Here is a 19,592-nt window from a genome sequence, read left to right on the forward strand (position 1 = left end):
GAAATGGGCCATGATGAGAATATTTACACTGTGGAAATCATCCAGCACTCCATGTCTGAGTTTTTTCTACCTAGGGAACAAATTGCTAAACATTTACCAGCACACTGCTGCTCTTGTCAGAGCCAAGGTGCATTTGATTTGTTTGGTTTCTTTTCTGTTTTCTTTTTTAAGCAAAACCAGACCCCTTAGCCTGAGCAAAGATACAAGGTATGGGGTGTATTATTCAAGTCTTTCAAAATGTTTGATGGAAGAAAAACAAAAAACTGTGTTTATAATGTGCTAATATGGATCAGCAGATTTCTTGTGTAAAGGAGCAGACAGCAAAAATTACAACCGTGCAGCCACAGGCAATATACAAGCAAAGGATCATGGCTGTGTTTAAATAAAACTTTATTTATAAAAACAAGTGCTGGGCCATAGTTTACAAACCTTTGTACTAGAATATAAAGAGGAACCCTGTTTCAAAGATACCTCCTTTATAAGAAAAGAAGATTTTTCAGGAATTCTGGGACTAGAATCTCCAAGTTGGATATATGTGGACGTAGGGACTACAGAGGACTTAGAATCAATTGTAGAAAAATCCAAAGTAGGTTGTTCACAGAAGGACCATCTGTCATGCACAATAAGTAGAAATCCTTATTCCCAACTCCTTGGAGGTGCCTCGGATTTACACTGGGGTGGATGGACCTGCCTTCTAATACAGTGTGGATTTTTGACTGTAGGCACAAAACAGTAGCGTCTCTAACAGTTACCCTCACTTCAGGGCAGGGACAAAATTCCTTATACATGTGTGTATTATAACTATTATTATATATGATATATATATATATATGTACATATTTGTACACACACTGTAGATACATGCATATTTGTTACCTGTATACATACATAAGTTGTATTCATATGTGATCTCACACCGTGACTTTGAAGTTGCCTCAGAAATGTAAAACAGAAATACTAAACTGTTAAGAGTAGCCATTTCTGAATAGTGGGGTCAGGTAAAACCAAGCCTGGAACCCTTTCCTTCTTTTTTATTTATTTATTTATTTATTTATTTATTTATTTTTTATTATTATTACATACTCATCTATCCTGTAACATTCTTTATATGTTATTTTTGCACCTTAAAAAGAAAAACTAAATCCCAACAACCTTTGCCTTTAAAGGGAGATGGGTGATTTCTTTGGTAAGAGAGCTACAACTCCCCCCCCCCCCAATATCTATTCTTGTGAAAAGACACTATCCTGGCAGCTTCAGAGGTTTAGTCCATTATCATCATGGCAGGAAGCATGATGACACGCAGGCAGACATGGTACTGGAGAAGTAGCTGATAGTTCTACATCAGATCCTCTGGCAGCAGGAAGATAGAGACAATGGGCCTGGCTTGTGCTTTTGACACCTCAAAGCCCCCACCCCTAACCCTGTGATACATTTCCCCCATCAAGACCACACCTCCTAATCCTTCTCAAATAGTGTCACTCCCTGATAACCAAGCATTCAAATATATGAGCTTATGGGGGTCATTCTTATTCAAACCACCACATCAAGTGACATTGTCACATCACATTTCTGAAATAGTATCTGTAATACTAGTATATATTAACTCAAAACATTCAGAGCAAACCCTCTCAAGTCAAAACATTTCATTATTCTTTCCTAGTGTTTGACTTAAGCTCTTGCCAGAAGTTAGAGGTCTCAAAATCAAACTATTCCTTGATGGGCCCTTATGCAAACACTTGTACTGGTTTTGCAAAAATCTGGGGTGTGGTTTTTAAAATAAAAGGTCTAAAAAGACTATTTACCTTTGATTCTTTGTTTCTGAGGAGGGAAAATGTGAGTGTGTGCGTGTGCGTGTGTGTGGATGTGTGTGTTCAAGTAGGTGTGTGCATGCACACACACCTGGGTAAAGACAGTAGGTTTGCCACAGTATTGAGTGGTTTTCTCTTAGTCATGTGGTTAACTTGGGTTTTGGATTTTCCTCATCCCTGCTTATCAGTGCTTTCCAGCACAGATTCTTGACTTGCTTATGATTAAAACCAACCTCTGCAGTTGTTTACACAAACACTGAGAACAGAGTTGCTTCATTCTTAGGCTGAGTTACCGACAGCCTGCCTGGCAGCAGAGCTTTGCACATCTTTTTCCCAGTGGGAAAAGGAGAACTAAGAGAGCCAGGCAGGGGAACTAAAAGCAGGCACACCAACAGCTGGAGTCACATGTGCTGTGTGGACTTCCCCCTGGAGTCTACTGTGACCCTTTATCCACTTGACTTAGAACCTAGAAGGTTCTTTCTAGGTTTAGTGCCATCAGCTGACCATCTTCCTCTCAATCAGCCTCTCTTCCCTCCCCTCCCCCCTCCCATTAACTCGATCTCTCATATTTAACTAGTTTATTAAGAAATTTGGGGCACACAAGTGCATGGAGAAGGGAGTGACTTGGCATTGCAGGTTCCGAACATGGCCCGTTGGCCAGCCTCGTTTTCATCCATAGCCCCTTCTGCCCGCCTCTTCCTTTTCCTCTGCCGGGGTTGTTACCTCCATTTTCAGCTACTTAAATTAACAGCAGCAGAAAACACACATGTCTCCGTTGTGTTGTGTTGCCGTTTGTTTGTTATTCTCTTCAAACTGCCTAGTGTGAGCCAGGTGGAGCCCTGGGACTCCCTGAGCCCTGCTTGCATTTCCCAAGTCTGCCTTGGCCTTCCCTCTGTCCTAGTCCACTCTGGCTTTCCGAAAGCCTTCCTCAGACCCCAGTCATAGCTATTTTTATCTGCTGATCTTTCCTCTTCCCCTTATCTTACTGTAATTAAACGTGTGCGTATGCTTGTCTTTTCTCTTAGGTTGTAATCCTTGTATAAGAGGTGTGTCTTCTTATCTTCTTTTCTCCTGTGGTACCTAGTAATTACCACAAAGAAGATCCTCAAGGAAGACATGCCAAACTGAGTTGATAAGACTCCTTTGAAGGGTACTGGAGAGATGGCTCAGCAGTTTAAGAGCACAAGCTGGCCTTCCAAAGGACTGGGTTCTGTTTCCTGCACCCACATAGTATCTCCAATGCCTTCTTCTGACCTCTCCACCTATACCAGGCACCCAAATGGTGCATATACATACAGGTAGGCAAACCACTCTATGCATTAAATAAAAGTATTCTTGCAGTGCAGTGGTAGCATAGGCCTCAAATCCCAGCACTTGGGAGGCAGTGGCAGGCAGATCTCTGAATTCAAGGCCAACTTGGTCTACAGAAGGAGTTCTAGGACAGCCAGGGCTACACAGAGAAACTCTATCTCCCAAATAAATAAGTAAGCAAGTAAGTAAATATTTTTAGAATCACTGGAGGAAAAAAATGAGTATAAAAGATACATTTTTGGACATTACCTATGGCTAAGTAAAGTTTTTCTCATCTGCATAGAGTTTTAAAGTTTTAAAGAATTGTGATGGACCAGTTGTTTGCTTTGCTTGTTTTTAGGAGATTTTTATTTTGAACATATATCTGGAGCCTTTAAGTCTATCCAACCTTACAATGCTTCTTCCCACCCCAGGAAAAATACCTAAAAATACATCTTATGGGGTCACTTTCTTGACTCTGCTTAATAAATTTGTTTTAAGGTGTAAATTTAAATCTCTAGTAAGAGAAACAGTCTACTTTTCTAGCCTACCAAGCTCTATAAAGTAAGGAGGTAACAATCTCATCAATTCTCTTATGTCATAGAGCTCCCAGAATGCACTATGCTAAGTGTGCTAACTCAATTATCCCAGCACCGCTTGCCATGTGGGCAAAGATGTACAGACAGGCATTGTGACCTTAAGCATGCAAAGAAACAAAGTGAGGTTTAACAAGCTAGAAAGAATTCTTGTCTATAGCCCTAAGGGGCAGTTGGACTAAAGTGCAGATCAGAAACCAAAGAATCGGGGATTAAATGTTACCAACTTGCATGGACATGAAACGACCTTGCTGGGCACTGTATCTCAGAGAGACTCAGCACTGGTTCTTACCTCTGAATGCATTTTAACCACAGAATGGCATCTCATTCTCTGTGCCAACTGTTTCCCAGACTTGGCTGTCAAGAGTTTACCCAAGTACTCTGATGACTTTGCAGATGTATGTGAATGTCCCTATTCTGGTTCTATTCTGGTTCTCTCTTGTTCTCTCCCGACCTTTGAGCAATTGGGGCAAGCTTGTCTTTGTATGACTTGCCTTGGACCATTATTCCAAATGACTTGTGTGGAACACTTAATTATTCATTGTCCTCCTCATCCTTCCTGGGACTGTTATAGAATTACAGGACAGGTTACAGGTTGTGGCGTGGTTCAAGAAGGTGCATCGCCCTAAGTTGGCCTCTTAAGTGATTCACTAGTTGGAATTTGGGGTTGAGAAGAGGAGCAGGGAATAGACTTGGTCAAGAACTGCCAAGAATCTGCCATGTTTGAGAGCTGCACCAGGGAGATGGAAGGAGGGCGAGAGTCTGTGTTCCGTTCTCCAGCCTTGGCACTCAGGGTGGTGTTGCCTGCACCAGTTGCCCTGGTGCTGCTAATGGTGTTATTTGTGAGTTTCTTTTTTTTTTTTTAAGCACTATTAATTTGGATGTTTGTATGTGGAATGGCTCTGCCTGTAGCTGAGAGGTTGCACCCTGCGTGCAAGAGAGTTGGCTGTAGCTGAGTTTAACTCCTAGCTAGGCTACCACCCAGAGGCCTCAGCAGGTGACCTGACCCTTCTTACTGTCTTGTCACCTGTAAAATAAGAGAGTGGTGTCTTTGTGGATAGGTTGCTTAAAGATTTTGTCAGTACTCGTGAGGTGCCTGGTGCTGCAGTGGCAACTCACACATCCTTGGATAGCAGCTTCTTCTGGTCTCTAGTGCCTCGTGCCATCACTGTTCTTCCCAGCTTGGGTCCTGGCCCCACCCACCCCCGGGCTCCTGGCCTGCCGAGCTGGCTCTGATGCTTCAACCAAAAAAGGGACAGGACTAACCCTAGACCCCTCAGTCCACCTCGCCTGCCCTGGCCTACTTTTTAACTCCCCTGGATCTTTCCTTCCTGCACATCCTCACCAACCCTGCCCCCATTTCCAAGCATGGTGACTGTACAAGCACCTGCCTCCCTGACACCAGTCTAGCATCATGGCCGAGAGGAGCTGCCTAAAAGCCTCAAACATTGCCCCTTGTCTCCAGTGTAAATTCGAGTGGGGTCTCCCTCACGACCTCGACCTTGACCGTCCCTTTCTCCTAGTTTTCCCTCCTGTGCCCCATATTCCACCCAGAAGGACTTTGTGATTCGGACGACATCACTTTTTTTATGTCTTTGAGTCCAGTGTTTCTCTGCCAGTGTGTTCTCTCATCGGTCCGCTACTTCGGTGTGATTTGGGACGGTGCGTGGTGGTGTCCCTTCTCCCATGATGGACGAGGTGCTCGGCCTAGATGCTTCTTCATCACCCTGTGCCCACTGCTGCCGTGTGGGAGACGTGGATTCTTTTCTGACTGCTGTGGTTTTTGTTGTTGTTGTTTTGTCCAAGGGTAGCTGAGGATGGGAACTTCCTCACCCCTTTAAATAGCAAATGCATGAGTGAACCCATCAGTTCCATCTCTCACACCAGGAGGTGTTGTAATATGGTGGTGTTATCTCCAAATGTATTAGGTCATATTCGTAGCTGTCCTAAGACCCATGTGGCCCATGGGCCCCAGGTTAGCTGTTCCTTCAATAGTCCAAAGAGGTACCAAGGTGTTAATGTCACTCTACCACTTGTCACATCTTTGAAGGTGGGTTTTTCTTTGGGCCTCCAGCTCACAAAAAATGACATAGAGACTCATTAATTATGAAAGCTCAGCCTATAGCTTAGGCTGGTCTCACTAGCTCTTAGAACTTAAATTGACCCATTTATATGAACCTATGTTTTGCTTCACGGCTTTTTACCTATCTTCATCTTGCACCTCCTGTTTCCTCTCCGTGTCTCTGGCATCTCTCTCCTGCTTAGATTCATCTCCTCTTCTCTCTCAGCCTGGAAGTCCTGCCTAACCTCTTGCTGCCTAACTGTTAGCCATCCAGCTCTTTATTACGCCATCAGAAGACACCTTGACAAAGACACACCTTGACAGTGTACAAAAACATGATTCCACAGCACATCTTTGACCTAACGAAGTGGGAGTCGTGTGTAAGCCATGCCACATGTGATTCACTGAGCTGGAACAAGAGTCTGAGGGACTTTGCATTGCAGTCCCTATCTCAACCTGTGTGCCTCTGGCTTCAGGGTACCCACCCCCCTCGCTGTGAAGCTGCCATGGGGCAGGAATATGTGGGTCAAAGAGATAGAAGGCTCGTGGAAAATCATTGAGATGGGGGTTTATAGATAGAAGGCTTCCGGGAACTTCATTATCATGAGTCATCATCTCTGAGTCCAGACAGTTCTGAGGCCCTGACAAGACCACTTTGGGCCTCCAAAACTGGTGAATGCCAAGGCAAAAGTGGCCCAGGGAGATCGCTGGAGACCGCACATACAGCTTTTTATGATGACATCCTTTCTCATCCTAACATGTAAATTAAAAGTTCATCCCCACATAAACTCAGAGGCTTGAGAAATTCAGGTTTCTTAAAGAATGAGTCTCAGCTGACCCTGCTATATGTCATGCTCTCCTCTGCTCTGCCTCAAAATGTACCTGCAAGCCAGGCATGGTGGCAGGTATGCTCAAATTGTAGCATTTGGGAAGCTGAGGCAGGGGGATTGAGAGGCCAGCCTGGGCTGTGCATCAAGACCCCGTCTAAAAAAACAACACACATACACACATTCACTCTCTCTCTCTCTCTCTCTCTCTCTCTCTCTCTCTCTCTCTCTCTCTCTCACTCTCTCTGTCATACACACACACACACACACACACACACACACACACACACACACACGACTTAGATGCAGAAGAGCATAGTTGGAGTCTCTGCAGGCATCACTTACTAAGCCCACTAATGACCGTAAGAACCTTCAGAGTGAAGACCCGCATACCCAGAGGAATTGAAGGTGACTTTCCCGAGCAGAGGCTGAGACAGGCTGTCTAGAACCTGAGGAGCTCTGCCTCAGAGTCTCTGCTTTCTGGATGAGTGCTCCATGTCCTGTTGTTCCTAGGTGTCTCAGGAATCTATAAATGCTGAAATTCAGCAACATGTTGTAAAAGAAACTGTTATTACCACCCAGTGATAATAAAAGGGGAAAAAATGAGTCTTCTGATGTCTTGGTTTGCTTCAACTAACTTAAAATAACTTAGTTGGGTTAATTTATATTCTATGTCTTTGAGGTCTGGGTATGAACACTCTCCCTCCAGGACTGGAAGCCCTCAGAAGGAAAGAGCTTGTCAGGCATGCTGTGGCTTGTCCCTGTCCTCCAAATCCTGACGGTATTTGTGGAGCCTATGCACATCTGCTAAGTAAGACACGATCATTTCTGTGATGTGTCCCAAGAATTTCCAGTGTTACTTAGTAATGAACTTAAATTTAGGAAATAGCCACATCTTAATTATAATCTAATATTTTCTTACTGAGTTTGTGTCTCATCAAATTTTAAAGAAGTCTTATGTTGAAAGCCTACAACTTAAACTAAGTAGACAGCCAGGAATGTATAGTCTTTATCAAACCCCTTCCAATGGCTGGAAAACCTCAAGTAGCCCCACCACTGCCACCACCACAGTCCCCCCTTGTGCCTTCCTTCTGTCCTCGCTCACCATGGCCTCCATGCTGTTCCCTCATCCCACCAGAGGCCTCTCACAGGGCCTTTGCATGGGATCTCACCCTCTTGCTCATACCTTGAATTGAGAATTGCATGTAGAAGCTGTGCCTTCAATTCTCTGCTTGGGTGACTTCAATGAGGATTCTTTGGTCACCTGACCCTCCTTCCATTGCCTCTGAGCTGCCTACCGCCCTTGCTTTACCAAGAACAGGTCCCTACCCCGTATTCTGTTTATACACTTGTTTACTTGTTCAGTCTGTGTGTATACACTGGTCTATACGGGTGGGAGCTTTGTCTCTGTCTCTTTGCTGGAGTCTGCCTGGGGCCTGCAATAGTTCCTGATATGCAATAGATAATTAAAAGAAATATCCATTGAATGCACAATTGGTTTGTTTGTTTTTTTTCCTTAGAGATGACTTTTTTAGCCTATTGGCCAACCTTATTTTAGATCTGCAGTCTACCTTATTGTATGCATTTTATGTGAAAGTGAAGCACAGGAATGTTAGCTACCTAAATGAAAACTAATTCTTTAACATCCACTAAGAAGTCTAGATATATATGGCTCTGGTCAGGTATCTAGAATAGGCCAGAAGACTGGAGGAAATAGAGCAATAACTTCCAAATGTAGCAAGAAGAGGGGGTGGGCAGGCTTTCTGAGTGGGATGCTTTCACCTCTCTGGCTGCTCTGTACCTGGCATATAATTAGTGCTCAGGAGAAAGGTGCTACCAGAGCTGGTGACTGTTTTGTTGTTGTTGGTTGTTTGGTTGGTTGTTTTTTTTAGGGACAGGGTCTTACTATGTAGCTTTGACTGTCCTGGAACTCACTATGTAGATCAGGCTGGTCTTGAACTCATATAGATCCACCTGCCTCTGCATTCCAAGTGCTGGCATTAAAGGTGTGCACCACCTTTACAGCCAGTATTTTTTTTTCAAGATTTATTTGTGTGTGTGTGTGTGTGTGTGTGTGTGTGTGTGTGTGTGTGTGTGTTGGTATGCAAATGTGTACATTGCCTGCAGAGGCCAGAAGTGAGCATCAGGTCAGCTGGAGTTCCAGGTGGTTGTGAGATGTGGTTGCTGGGACTCAAACTCGGGTCCTGCTGAGCCATCGGTCCTGTCTCAGAGCTGATTGTTCTTATAAAGCCATTGCTTTCTCCAAGACCTTGTCTGCTCCACTGTGGTTTTCTAGTCTCTCCCAAGATAGACAATTGTGTTGGCCTCTCTGTCTAAGTTACCTAGTTGCAAATGTCCTACAAGACCCATGCTTTTAGTTGTAAGTTAAGAGGTTTTTATTGGTTGAAATCACTTTTACAAATAGCTAGAAGGATCAGAGTTGCCATCTTACAACATCCATTTCCCACAGGCACCCACGGCACGTGGAACAGCAACGCTTTCTAGTACTTTGCTTGTGGAAGAGCTGGAGACAAACCATGATAATTTTGGCTTCTTGGAGACATCTGACCTCCATTTATTCTTACATAGACATCCTTGGAATCTTTCTTTTAACGAAACAACAACAACAAGGTTGTTTATAAGTAGCATAATGTTTAGATACAGAACCATCAATTTGGGAATAAGACCAGTTATCTCTCTTTAAATAGAAAGAAGAAGCGGCATGGCTGTCTTCCAGTGAACTGAAGTAAACCCTGAACGTGGTGACTCTGACCTTGGGGTTGACAGCTGTGAGCATGCAGGCTGTATGCATTTAGAAAGGGTTAGGAAGAGAGGAGCTACACAGCGAGACATGCTGAGGAAACCTCTTCCTGTTGTCACACAGACTTTAGGAATCTGTCATCTGCTCTTGTTTTCCTCTGGATGTCCCAAGTGAGCAATCCTTCAGGTATGCTGTCTGTGCTTCAGACCCCAGAGGGGTGATTCCTGCCCTGTCAGGCTTGGACAGAACACACAGTTCCCAGGAAGTGAATGCACTGCCCCCAAACAAACCCCAAAGCCCCAAACTCTGCCCTCACCCAGTGCTGTGGGGGTTCTGTGAGGCAGGACCAGTCCTCTCCTTCCTGTGAGGGTACAAGTGCATTGTTGACTGCAGGGCCTGTTTAAACATGAGGCACCCTGACAGGATTCAGTCTGATAGTGAGAGAGAACATAGGCCTAGTTCATCTGGAGGCTGGAGTCAGAGTAAGAAGAGGCAGCCTTTTTTTTTTTTTAAACCCTGATCACTGGCAGTTAGCTGATGTATCACCTGTTCCAAACAAATATGCCTTTGGTGGACAAAATCGGCAGGTGCCCTCTGGTACTTATGCTCCCTAGAATATGGCTCAGTGTGCTTTTCAAGCAAGAATGATGCTTTGGCCTCAGTCTTTTTCATACAAGACTGTAAGAGTACTGCTTGGATGTGGAAGTGGAGTCTGGGGCCACGCAGGGCAAAGCACCTTCACCTAGATGGGCGTTTTGCCCACATTTTAAACTGGTGAGCCTCTTATCCTGCTGTAGGCGGTGAGGCTCTCGGGTGTTCAAGCACAAAGTCAATTGTGCAACACATTTTAGAGCTTCATTTATGTATGGGGAAATCTCAAGGCCGGAGAGAGAGAGCAAGAGCGGTCCCATTCTCTCTGAGGTTACAGAACTGACACTTGCCTGCATTAGGATCTCACTTACATTCCTTGGAGATGAGAGCCTTTGGTCACCAAATCTCAGTTTTTCATTCAGTTTGGCCTTACTGGCAGATAAGCAGATTGATTGATTGATTGATTGATTGATTGATTTATATTTGGTTTGGGGGGGGGTTTCTCTGTGTGTAGCCCTGGCTGTTCTGGAACTCACTTTGTAGACCAGGCTGCCCTCAAACTCACAGGATCTACCTGCCTCTGCTTCCCAAGTGCTGGGATTAAAGGCATGCACCACCACACCCAGCCTTGATAAGCAGTTCTCAAATGAAGAAATTCCCACATGCAGATGAGAAATACTCAACTCTACTAGCTGTTAAGGAAATGTAAAGATTGGCTGTTCTTCTCCCAACGTGGTAAAGTGTAAGAACAAACTATCTTGCCTGGTTTGTGCAGCTCCGTTCACTGCTCCAAAGAAGGATCATTACACTAATACAACCTTTCCTGAGTGCTTGGGGACATACAAATCCTTTCACCTAGGTGCCCTGCTTCTAGGAACTGACAGCCAACAATTTATTAAGTAGATTAGGGGCCTGCTAGAGCTCTGTGTACAAAGGTGCAGCGTTGTTTGGCAACATGTGCGAATAACCAAGTCCAAGGTGTGCCTAGGGTGTGACGAAGGTTAACCCAGGCCGGATATGCACGAGGGAAAGCTCCAGATCCCCACAGATCTCCTGCACTGAGACCAGAGGACAGTCTACAGCAAGACTGTGTAGACTCAGAACTCCTCATCTGCATAGTTCCCCTTCTGTATCGTCCTCAGATTCAGCTACTTGTGCCTGGTGTTTAGGTTTTGGTTTGTTTGTTTGTTTTGTGATTTCCTCCAAAAACTCGTGTTTGTACACTCCTCTCCTCTGCAGAGTGAACTGTGAGAATCCTGAGGTACAGTTCATGCAGCCATCACTTCATAGGAGGTTAGCTTTGAACCACCATCCTACCAGATAATTATCTTTACTTTCAGAATGTAGGTACAGTGAAGTGTTTCCTACTTAGTGCAGGTGGGAAATTTTATATATATATATATCAAAAAAATCCTTTATAAAATCCTGTTTTATAAGAACTCTTAGAGTGCCGGGCGGCAGTGGCACACACCTTTAATCCCAGCACTTGTGAGGCAGAGCCAGGCGGATCTCTGCGAGTTCGAGCCCAGCCTGGTCTACAGAGTGAGATCCAGGACAGGAAAACCAAAACTACACAGAGAAACCTTGTCTCGAAAAACCAAAAACCAAAAAAGCAAAAAAACAAAAACAAAAGCAAAAAACAAACAAACAAACAAAAAGAACTCTTAGAGCTTTTACTTGACTAAGTAGCTAGAGGTGAGTGTTCCAGAGTCCCAAGTATTCAGCTAAGCCTCCAAGGAGGATAGGCCCTAAATGATTGCTTTAGCTTTGCTCCTAAAGATATCATTGCCTGGGCTGGAGAGATGGCTCAGAGGTTAAGAGCGCTGCTTGCTCTTCCAGAGGTCCTGAGTTCAATTCCCAGCAACCACATGGTGGCTCACAACCACCTGTAATCAGATCTGGTGCCCTCTTCTGGCCTGCAGTCATACATACTGTATATATAACAAATAAATAAATTTTTAAAAAGGATATCGTTGCCTTTTTAATTGTTTGTTTTTCCTCTAGTATCATCCCATTCTGTGAAATGGAAAATGCAGCAGCCTAACCCGCTGCCGTTTCCAGTTTCCCAACAGAAGACACTAGAACAATGTGCTGGCCCTGCCCCCAGATCCACAGTTCACAGACTGGGTCTATTCCTGTCTTAGAATGTTACTATATGCAGATTAGCTAGATAAAACAGAGAAGGGAGGCTGGAGCAAAGTCACAGGGGGAGAGAGCACAGACAGAGAAGCAGAAAGCTGGGGCCTGTGTTTGCTCAAAAGTAGGTAGGGCCCCCTAGCCGGCTGGTCAGCTTCCTGGACAAAGCTGCAGATCTTGGGGCAGTTTTGAAGATTGTGAGAGTATGGCAATACTTGAGGATTAGGAATGGGTTAGCATTTGACCAGGGAAAGGGCTGACCTAGAAGGCATTGACCATGCCTAGAGTCTATGCTAGATCTGGACCTATTCCCAAGCCAAAGGTCTTCTCCTTCACTTCCTCCTTGAAATGTGGTCACTTGGAGATTTCTTGTGGAATTACCAAATAACTGAGACCTTGAGGAGGTTTGCACCAAGAGTGATAATGTGGGTGGAGCCTTGGAGTGCTCCTAGATTCTTGAGTCCTCCAGATTTATGGAAAGGCATTATTTCCCAATTTCTAAGCAAAACCAGTTTTTAGTTGCTCTAACACAGTTACTATTGTTTTTGACCCATGGCTCAGTAAAGATGGGCAGGGACATGTAGTAAGACATGGCTCAGAGTAGGTGCCAGGAAAAAGAATAACTCCACCATTCAATACTGAGCTGGTCCTCGAAGGTTTCTGATAGCTATCTTAGGCTGGGGCAGATGGTAGCCTGATCATGCCAGCACCACCGTCACAGCAGGGGGCCTCATACCCATGAAGTGGAGTCGGGCACTGGAAGCAGCCTGAGTTCAAACCTCATCCTGCCTTTTCTTATGATAAATACGGTGTGCCATCCCTCAGAGCTGCCTTCCTACAGATGTGACATGGGATGCCCATGTGCTCCACTGATGGCGTTCTTGCCAGGACTGCAGAAGACAGTATAAGAGGTGCTTTACACATCCCTACCTCCAGGTCCCTTTTGGCTAGGGGGTTTTACATGACCCCAAGTATAGGTGTAGAAAAAGGTGTAGATTCCAAACACTTAGTGAAGTAAGTTTAAAGAAGCATAGTTTAAAATAAATCTTTGATATTATATATATATATATATATATATATTTATCTATTAAAGAAAAAAGAAATTTACACACTAATGGGATGGATACTCATGTTTTGTTTTATATGAAGAATTAAATCTTGGCTGAATATTTGATCCTGCAGAATTAGAGTTCATTGGTATCCTGATTTTTTTTTTTTAACCATCAATGCTGAAAATGCTGCTTCACATAAATGCATAGTATAAAATGACAAACACACGCTTAGGGACATTTCAGACACTGTCAGAAACTCTTGAAATCCCAATCCAAAATTCATTTAATGTTTTTTTTTAAATGAAATTCAAGTTAGCAATCAAATTGCACTTTTTAAAGTCAAACATTTTAATACAATATAACTCAGATATACTAATTTAATACTTACAAGAATGATGGTTTAAAAAAAAACCCAAAACATGAAAAGTCTTTGTTTTCTGTAATTAAGTAACTATGTTTCCATAAGAACAGAAAAATTTGACTGCAGTTCATAATGTACAGTAGTCTTGAATCTGAGCCGAGGTCCTGGGCAACGTTGATTGGTGTGGCAGTGCCCATGTGTGCTCAGAGCCAAGGCTGCAGAGAAGTCACTCAGCGCAGTATGGGTGAAGACTGCCAGAAACACCTCAGATTCTTTACGCATTGGATTTCGAGTTCATTTTTGGTGACTGCATTAAATTTTTCCTAACCCCCACATGCAGTTATATGACCCCATACAGAGCTGCAGCCCACCGTTTGAGAAGCTGGGGGTACTCAGTTTGGTGCCTGCTTCTACTCAGTGGTAGGAAGTACTCCTTTCTCCTCTGATGTCTACAAGTAGGGTTTGCTTTGTGGCCATAATACTATTAGAGTTCCCAGCTTCCTAAAGAAAAAGGGAGGCCAACAGTAAAAGCTCTTCATACAAGCCACTCTCTGCCGGAGCCATGTTGGTCACCGCATCCATCCTAAGACAGGACCTGGCTATGAAGGGTGGGCAGAGTAGTAGGAGTCATGTGAGGACTGGTGTTGCACCCAGGGCATCTGAGAACAGTGCCAAGGAAATCAGCTGATTGGTCCTCGCCGAACCATGGTAGGTATTGGTAATTTTAGCAGCTGATTTTATTATAAATTTTTGGTTGGTTCCTGGCACCCGGCACCTTTAGGACTTGACATAGAAACAGAAATGATTCAGAACTTACAACCATCTGAAGACATGAGTGACCCATTTTGCTCAATCCTTTGAGTGTTTTCCAGCACTTCCTCCAACTGCAGCCCCTGGAGATGTTCTTCTGTTGATCCATTACTTTTTTTTTCTAGGTAGGAAAAACAACAGCTTTATCATTGCAGTTGCTACTGTTTGGGGTAGAAAATTTAAACGTGAGGCCTATAGCATGGATGACAAATCCAAAAGGATGTGGCAATGTGGTGTCTGTAAATGATGCCTTCTTCAAATTGATTGATCTCATTTTCAGGGCCCAGAGATCTGCAGCCTACTTCTATAGACAAGTTTCCATGTTTCTTGTTAAAAAAGAGTATTGATGGTGGTTTCTTTAGACTTGGGTGGTTTGAAGGTTTTTTAGACTTTGGTGGTTTGATGTGTTTTTGGACTTGGTGGGTTCCCTACTTTCTAGGACTTGCTAGCAAATCTCTTGCATTTGTGTGATGTTTCATCTTACATGTACCCTCACTAAACTAAAGCCACAAGGCTGGGCATGGTGGTGTCTGTCTCCTTTAACTCAGACTCTTAGGCAGAGGCAGGTAGATCTATCTTTATGCGTTCAAGCCAGCCTTATCTACATAGCAAGTTCCAGGCAGCAAGGGATACACAGTGAGACCCTGTCAAAAAGAGCAAAAGAAGGAAAACTAAAGCCACTCTCCCCATGCAGCCTGCTCTTCTTGTCCAGGTACCTTGGCGTGCACACTCATTTCTTGTCAGCTTCATATAAACTAGAGTTAGCTAGTATATTAGTTACTTTCTCTTGCTCTGCTAAAAGACATAAGCAGATCAACTTAAAGAAAAGATAGTTTATTTGGGCTTAAGGCTGCAGGAGAATAAGAGTCCATGATGGCAGTCTAGAAACATGGCAGCTGGATCTGGAAGCTGAGAGCTTACATCTTGAGCCATAAACAGGAAGCAGAGGTGGCTGTGGGGGACTGAGAATGACCTGTGGCTTTCAAAGCTCAAAGCTTTCTCACAGTGACACACTTTCTCCAGCAAGGCCACACCCCCTAAACCCACCCAAACAGCACCAACTGGGGACTCAAGCATCTGAGCCTCTGGGGGACAGTCTCCTTCAAACACCCCGTCTGGGAAGAGGGACCCTAATTAAGACAATGTCTCTATCAGATTGGCCTGTAGGCAAGTCTGTTGCCAGGTGATGGTGGCGCACATCTTTAATCCCAGCACTCAGGAGGCAGAGACAGGTGATCTCTGTGAGTTCAAGGCCAGCCTGGTCTACAGAGTGAGTTACAGAACAGCCAGGGCTGTCACACAGAAACCGCCATTGTGGGAGGGCCCAGGCTGCTGTGGTGATGCCATCCTTTAGCAGGTAGGCCTGGGGTGTATTAAAGAGCAAGCCGAGCACACCTTGGGGAGCAAGCCCATGTGTCCCCCACTTCAGTTCCTTCCTTCAGGCTCCTGCACTGACTTCCCTGGATGATGCATTGTGACCTCAGAGTTGTAAGGGGAAATGAACTCTTTCTTCTCCCAAGTTGGTTTTGTTCCGTGTTTTGTCACAGCAACAGAAACCCAATCTAAGATAGTATGCCTTGGCCCTGCTGTACTGGTGATTCTAACAGCTTCTCCCCGGGACTGCCTAGTCCAATTATCAAATACTTCAGACCAGAAGTGTTTCAGATTTTACATTATTCCTGGGGAGGGTGGCACATAGTTTGTAGTCCCAGTACCTAGGAGTCAAAAGGAGGATTGCTAGCCTAAGTGCAAAACTATCTACCATTGGCTACATAGTGAGTACCAGGCCAGCCAGGGCTACATAGTGAGACCCTGTGCAAAGCTACCTACCATTGGCTACATAGTGAGTACCAGGCCAGCCAGGGCTACATAGTGAGACCCTGTGCAAAGCTACCTACCATTGGCTACATAGTGAGTACCAGGCCAGCCAGGGCTACATAGTGAGACCCTGTGTCAAAATATCTTTTCAGAATATTTCGGTTTTTGAAATATTTGCATGTGCACAATTAGATCTCTCAGTTATGAAATGAAGTCTCCATATGAAATTCATTTATGCTCCATATGCCCTTTATACACATAAATCTAAAGCTAGTCTTATACACTATTTGTTAGCACACCTGTGTTGTAGTTGTGCCCAGTCACGTGAGTTCAGATATGAAATCTTATATTTATGGCATCCTCTGGGTACACAAAAAGTTACAGGTTTCCAGTCAATTTAAATTTAAGATTTTGTGATTCTGAATACTAGTTCTTTCTGCACTCTGGATAGATGTACAAACAGTTGTTTCTCTTCAAATCTGTAACTAGTTGTTAAAAACTTGTATGTGCTCAGAGTTTAAAATGTAAATGGTACTAAAGGATACATAAAACTCAAGCCTTCCTCCTGCGGTAACCCAGCACAGAAGGAGTCTTGTGTCCTTAGTGAAGAATTATACTGCCTGTCTATAGACACCATACTTTGCATCCTCACAAAAAGTTTTATCCTGTACAGTAATGCCATCCTGACATAGTGATCATTCTATAAATGTACTGATTAAATAATATTTACTCATATAAACCTTCAGGTGAAGCAAGGGAAATGCTCACTATTTTACATTTAAATTAAAAATACTGGGGAGGGTCTGGAGACATGGCTTAGAGGTTAAGATTACTTGCTATTCTTGCAGAGAACCCAGATTTGGTTCCCAGCACCCACATGGCAGCTCACAGACAGCCTTAACTCCAGCTGCAGGGGATCAAACACCCACTCTGGCACCAGACACACATGGTGGACATACATTTATACATGCAGGCAAACATTCATACACATAAAATAAAGTAAAAAAATATTGGAAACTAGATTGATTGAAGGGTTAGACCCACTCAGTCTGTGTTGTTGAATGAAAGCACCATTTATATATATGGTGGACCTGGGAATAGTGTCTTCCTGAGCTGGGGTAGCTGTTCCCACAAACATATGTGGGAATTGGAGCCTGACCTGAAGCCCCAAAGAGAATGGGAGCAAGAGAGGGTTCACCCATGTCAGCACGCTGTTTACCACAGATGCCAGGACAAAGCAGGGAGGCTTCTAACTGTGGGATTCAAGTTTATTAAAATGCTGCGGAGATTTCAGAATAGAAGCACATAGGACAATTTCAGAAAACAGGCTCTCCGATCCCTACTTCCACAGTTGAAGTTTGATATAGTTCCACCAGCTGTAGTGGCTGTCCTGAGGCAGAGGCAGAAGGATCACAAGATTGATATAGAGGCATAAATTCACCTGCGTGCCCTTCTGGCATCTACTGAAAGATAAGTCCAGCTTCAAGGTCTGCTCATATGGCCAAGACTTTCTGTGAGATGCATCTTTTGTTGCCCCTTTTCCTACATGAAGTTTGTGGAAGAATGTTGGAAGGTGTTGAAGTAGACAGAAGCTACTTGGGCTGTTTGCTGTTTTGAGAAGCCAGTGCTGGCTTTCAGACATGGTAGCTTCACAAGAAACACACTTTTGAGACTGTCACTTTTTGAAAAGTTAATAATTGATTTATTTATGTAAGTGTGTACCATAATTTCTACAAAGAGCCCAGCTTCCAAAATAAAAACTGTCTTCTGGTTTAAAATTTAATTTTTTTATTAAGTCATAAGTATTTCATACATGAATAAAATATATTTTGGCCGGGAGGTGGTGGCACAAGCCTTTAATCCCAGCACTCGGGAGGCAGAGCCAGGTGGATCTCTGTGAGTTCGAGGCCAGCCTGGGCTACCAAGTGAGTTCCAGGAAAGGCACAAAGCTACACAGAAAAACCCTGTCTTGAAAAACATATATATATGTATATCATATTCATCCTCCCCTTAACCCCTCCCAATTACTTTGTTTTTTAGGGACACGTGACCATCAATAATCATGAAGAACCCATTTGCACACCTTGCTGAGCCCTTGGACCCTGCACAACCAGGAAAGAGATTCTTCAATTTGAATAAATTAGAGGACTCAAGATATGGTGAGTATATCACTCTATGATGTAATTGCTCTGTTAACAACTGGTCTTACATTTATATAATTGATTATGCAACTAGTTGGCCTTTCGGGGGTTGGAAGAGATCAGAGGAGACAATAGATGAATGTAGGTTAAACAGACACACAGACACACAGACACACACACACACACACACACACACACACACACACACACACGTAGTGGTATTGTGTTCCCCGAAATAAACTTATCTGGGGTCAGAGACCAGGATGGCCACAATATTAAACATGAAGATAGGCAGTGGTAGCACACACCTTTAATTCTAGCACTCCAGACAGAAATACCTCTGGATCTCTGAGTTCAAGGCCACATTAGAAACAGCTAGGCATAGTGATCCACGTCTTTAATCCCAGAAATCCAACCTTTAATCCCAGGCAGAAAGTAGAAAGATATATAAGGCGTGAGGACCAGGAACTAAGTTAGTTAAGCATTTGGCTGGATAAGCATTCAGGCTTTGGAGCAGCAGTTCAGCTGAGAGTCATTGGGATGAGGACACAGTCTTGTAGCTTGTAGTCTGAAGAAACAAGACCAGCTGAGGAACTGGCGAGGTGAGGTGGCTGTGGCTTCTGCTTCTCTGATCTTCCAGCGTTCACCCCAATAACTGGCCTCGGGTTTGATTTTATTAATAAGAATTGGTAACAATTCAGCTACACACACACACTTTTCCAAATAAACATCTTATTATCTTTTCTAGTTCGTAGTAATAATGTTTAATTGTAAATGGGTCATTTTCTCTCTTCTTGAGCATTAGTTTCTTTTTTTTCAGAGCTGAGGACCGAACCCAGGGCCTTGCGCTGAGCTAAATCCCCAACCCAAGCATTAGTTTCTTAAGAAATATTATTCTGTGTATTTATAAAAATTCATATTGCTTGCTGTATACCACACAGTGAGAGTCTAGACTGATGGTGAACTGTGATGACTTAATGGGAACTTTTCTTTCTGTTACAGAATTCAAAGTAAGCAACCATTTAAATAAATAAATAAACTGTTTGAGCCTAGTCTTCGAGTATTTTCAGTTACTGAATGTCTCTTAAATCCATTCCGTGTACAGTTTTCACCATTTTCTATTTTAAACTTGTCTAACACTTTTTTAAAATTTTATTTATCTATTTTTATTTTATATGCATTGGTGTTTTGCCATAGGTGCCAGGTCCCTGGAACTGGAGTTACAGACAGTTGTGAGCTGCCATGTGGGTGCTGGGGAATTGAACCCAGGTCCTCTAGAAGAGTGGTCAGTGCTCTTAACCACTAAGCCATCTCTCCAGCCCTAAACTTGTCAATCACT

The 19,592-nt window shown here is 43.6% G+C and overlaps 1 protein-coding gene across 1 annotated transcript in view; it reads left to right on the forward strand.

The window, feature by feature from the left end:
* The window catches only part of Aco1 (aconitase 1), a 67,245-nt gene that overhangs the window by 3,808 nt on the left and 43,845 nt on the right, over positions 1-19,592 (forward strand). The window contains exon 2 of the mRNA XM_036178182.1: positions 18,153-18,271. Coding sequence (XP_036034075.1) covers positions 18,175-18,271 — 97 coding nt within the window. The 5' untranslated portion in view covers positions 18,153-18,174. The remainder of the gene's footprint in view (positions 1-18,152; positions 18,272-19,592) is intronic.

Source organism: Onychomys torridus, chromosome 2, assembly GCF_903995425.1.
Source record: "Onychomys torridus chromosome 2, mOncTor1.1, whole genome shotgun sequence".
Classification (NCBI taxonomy): domain Eukaryota; kingdom Metazoa; phylum Chordata; class Mammalia; order Rodentia; family Cricetidae; genus Onychomys; species Onychomys torridus.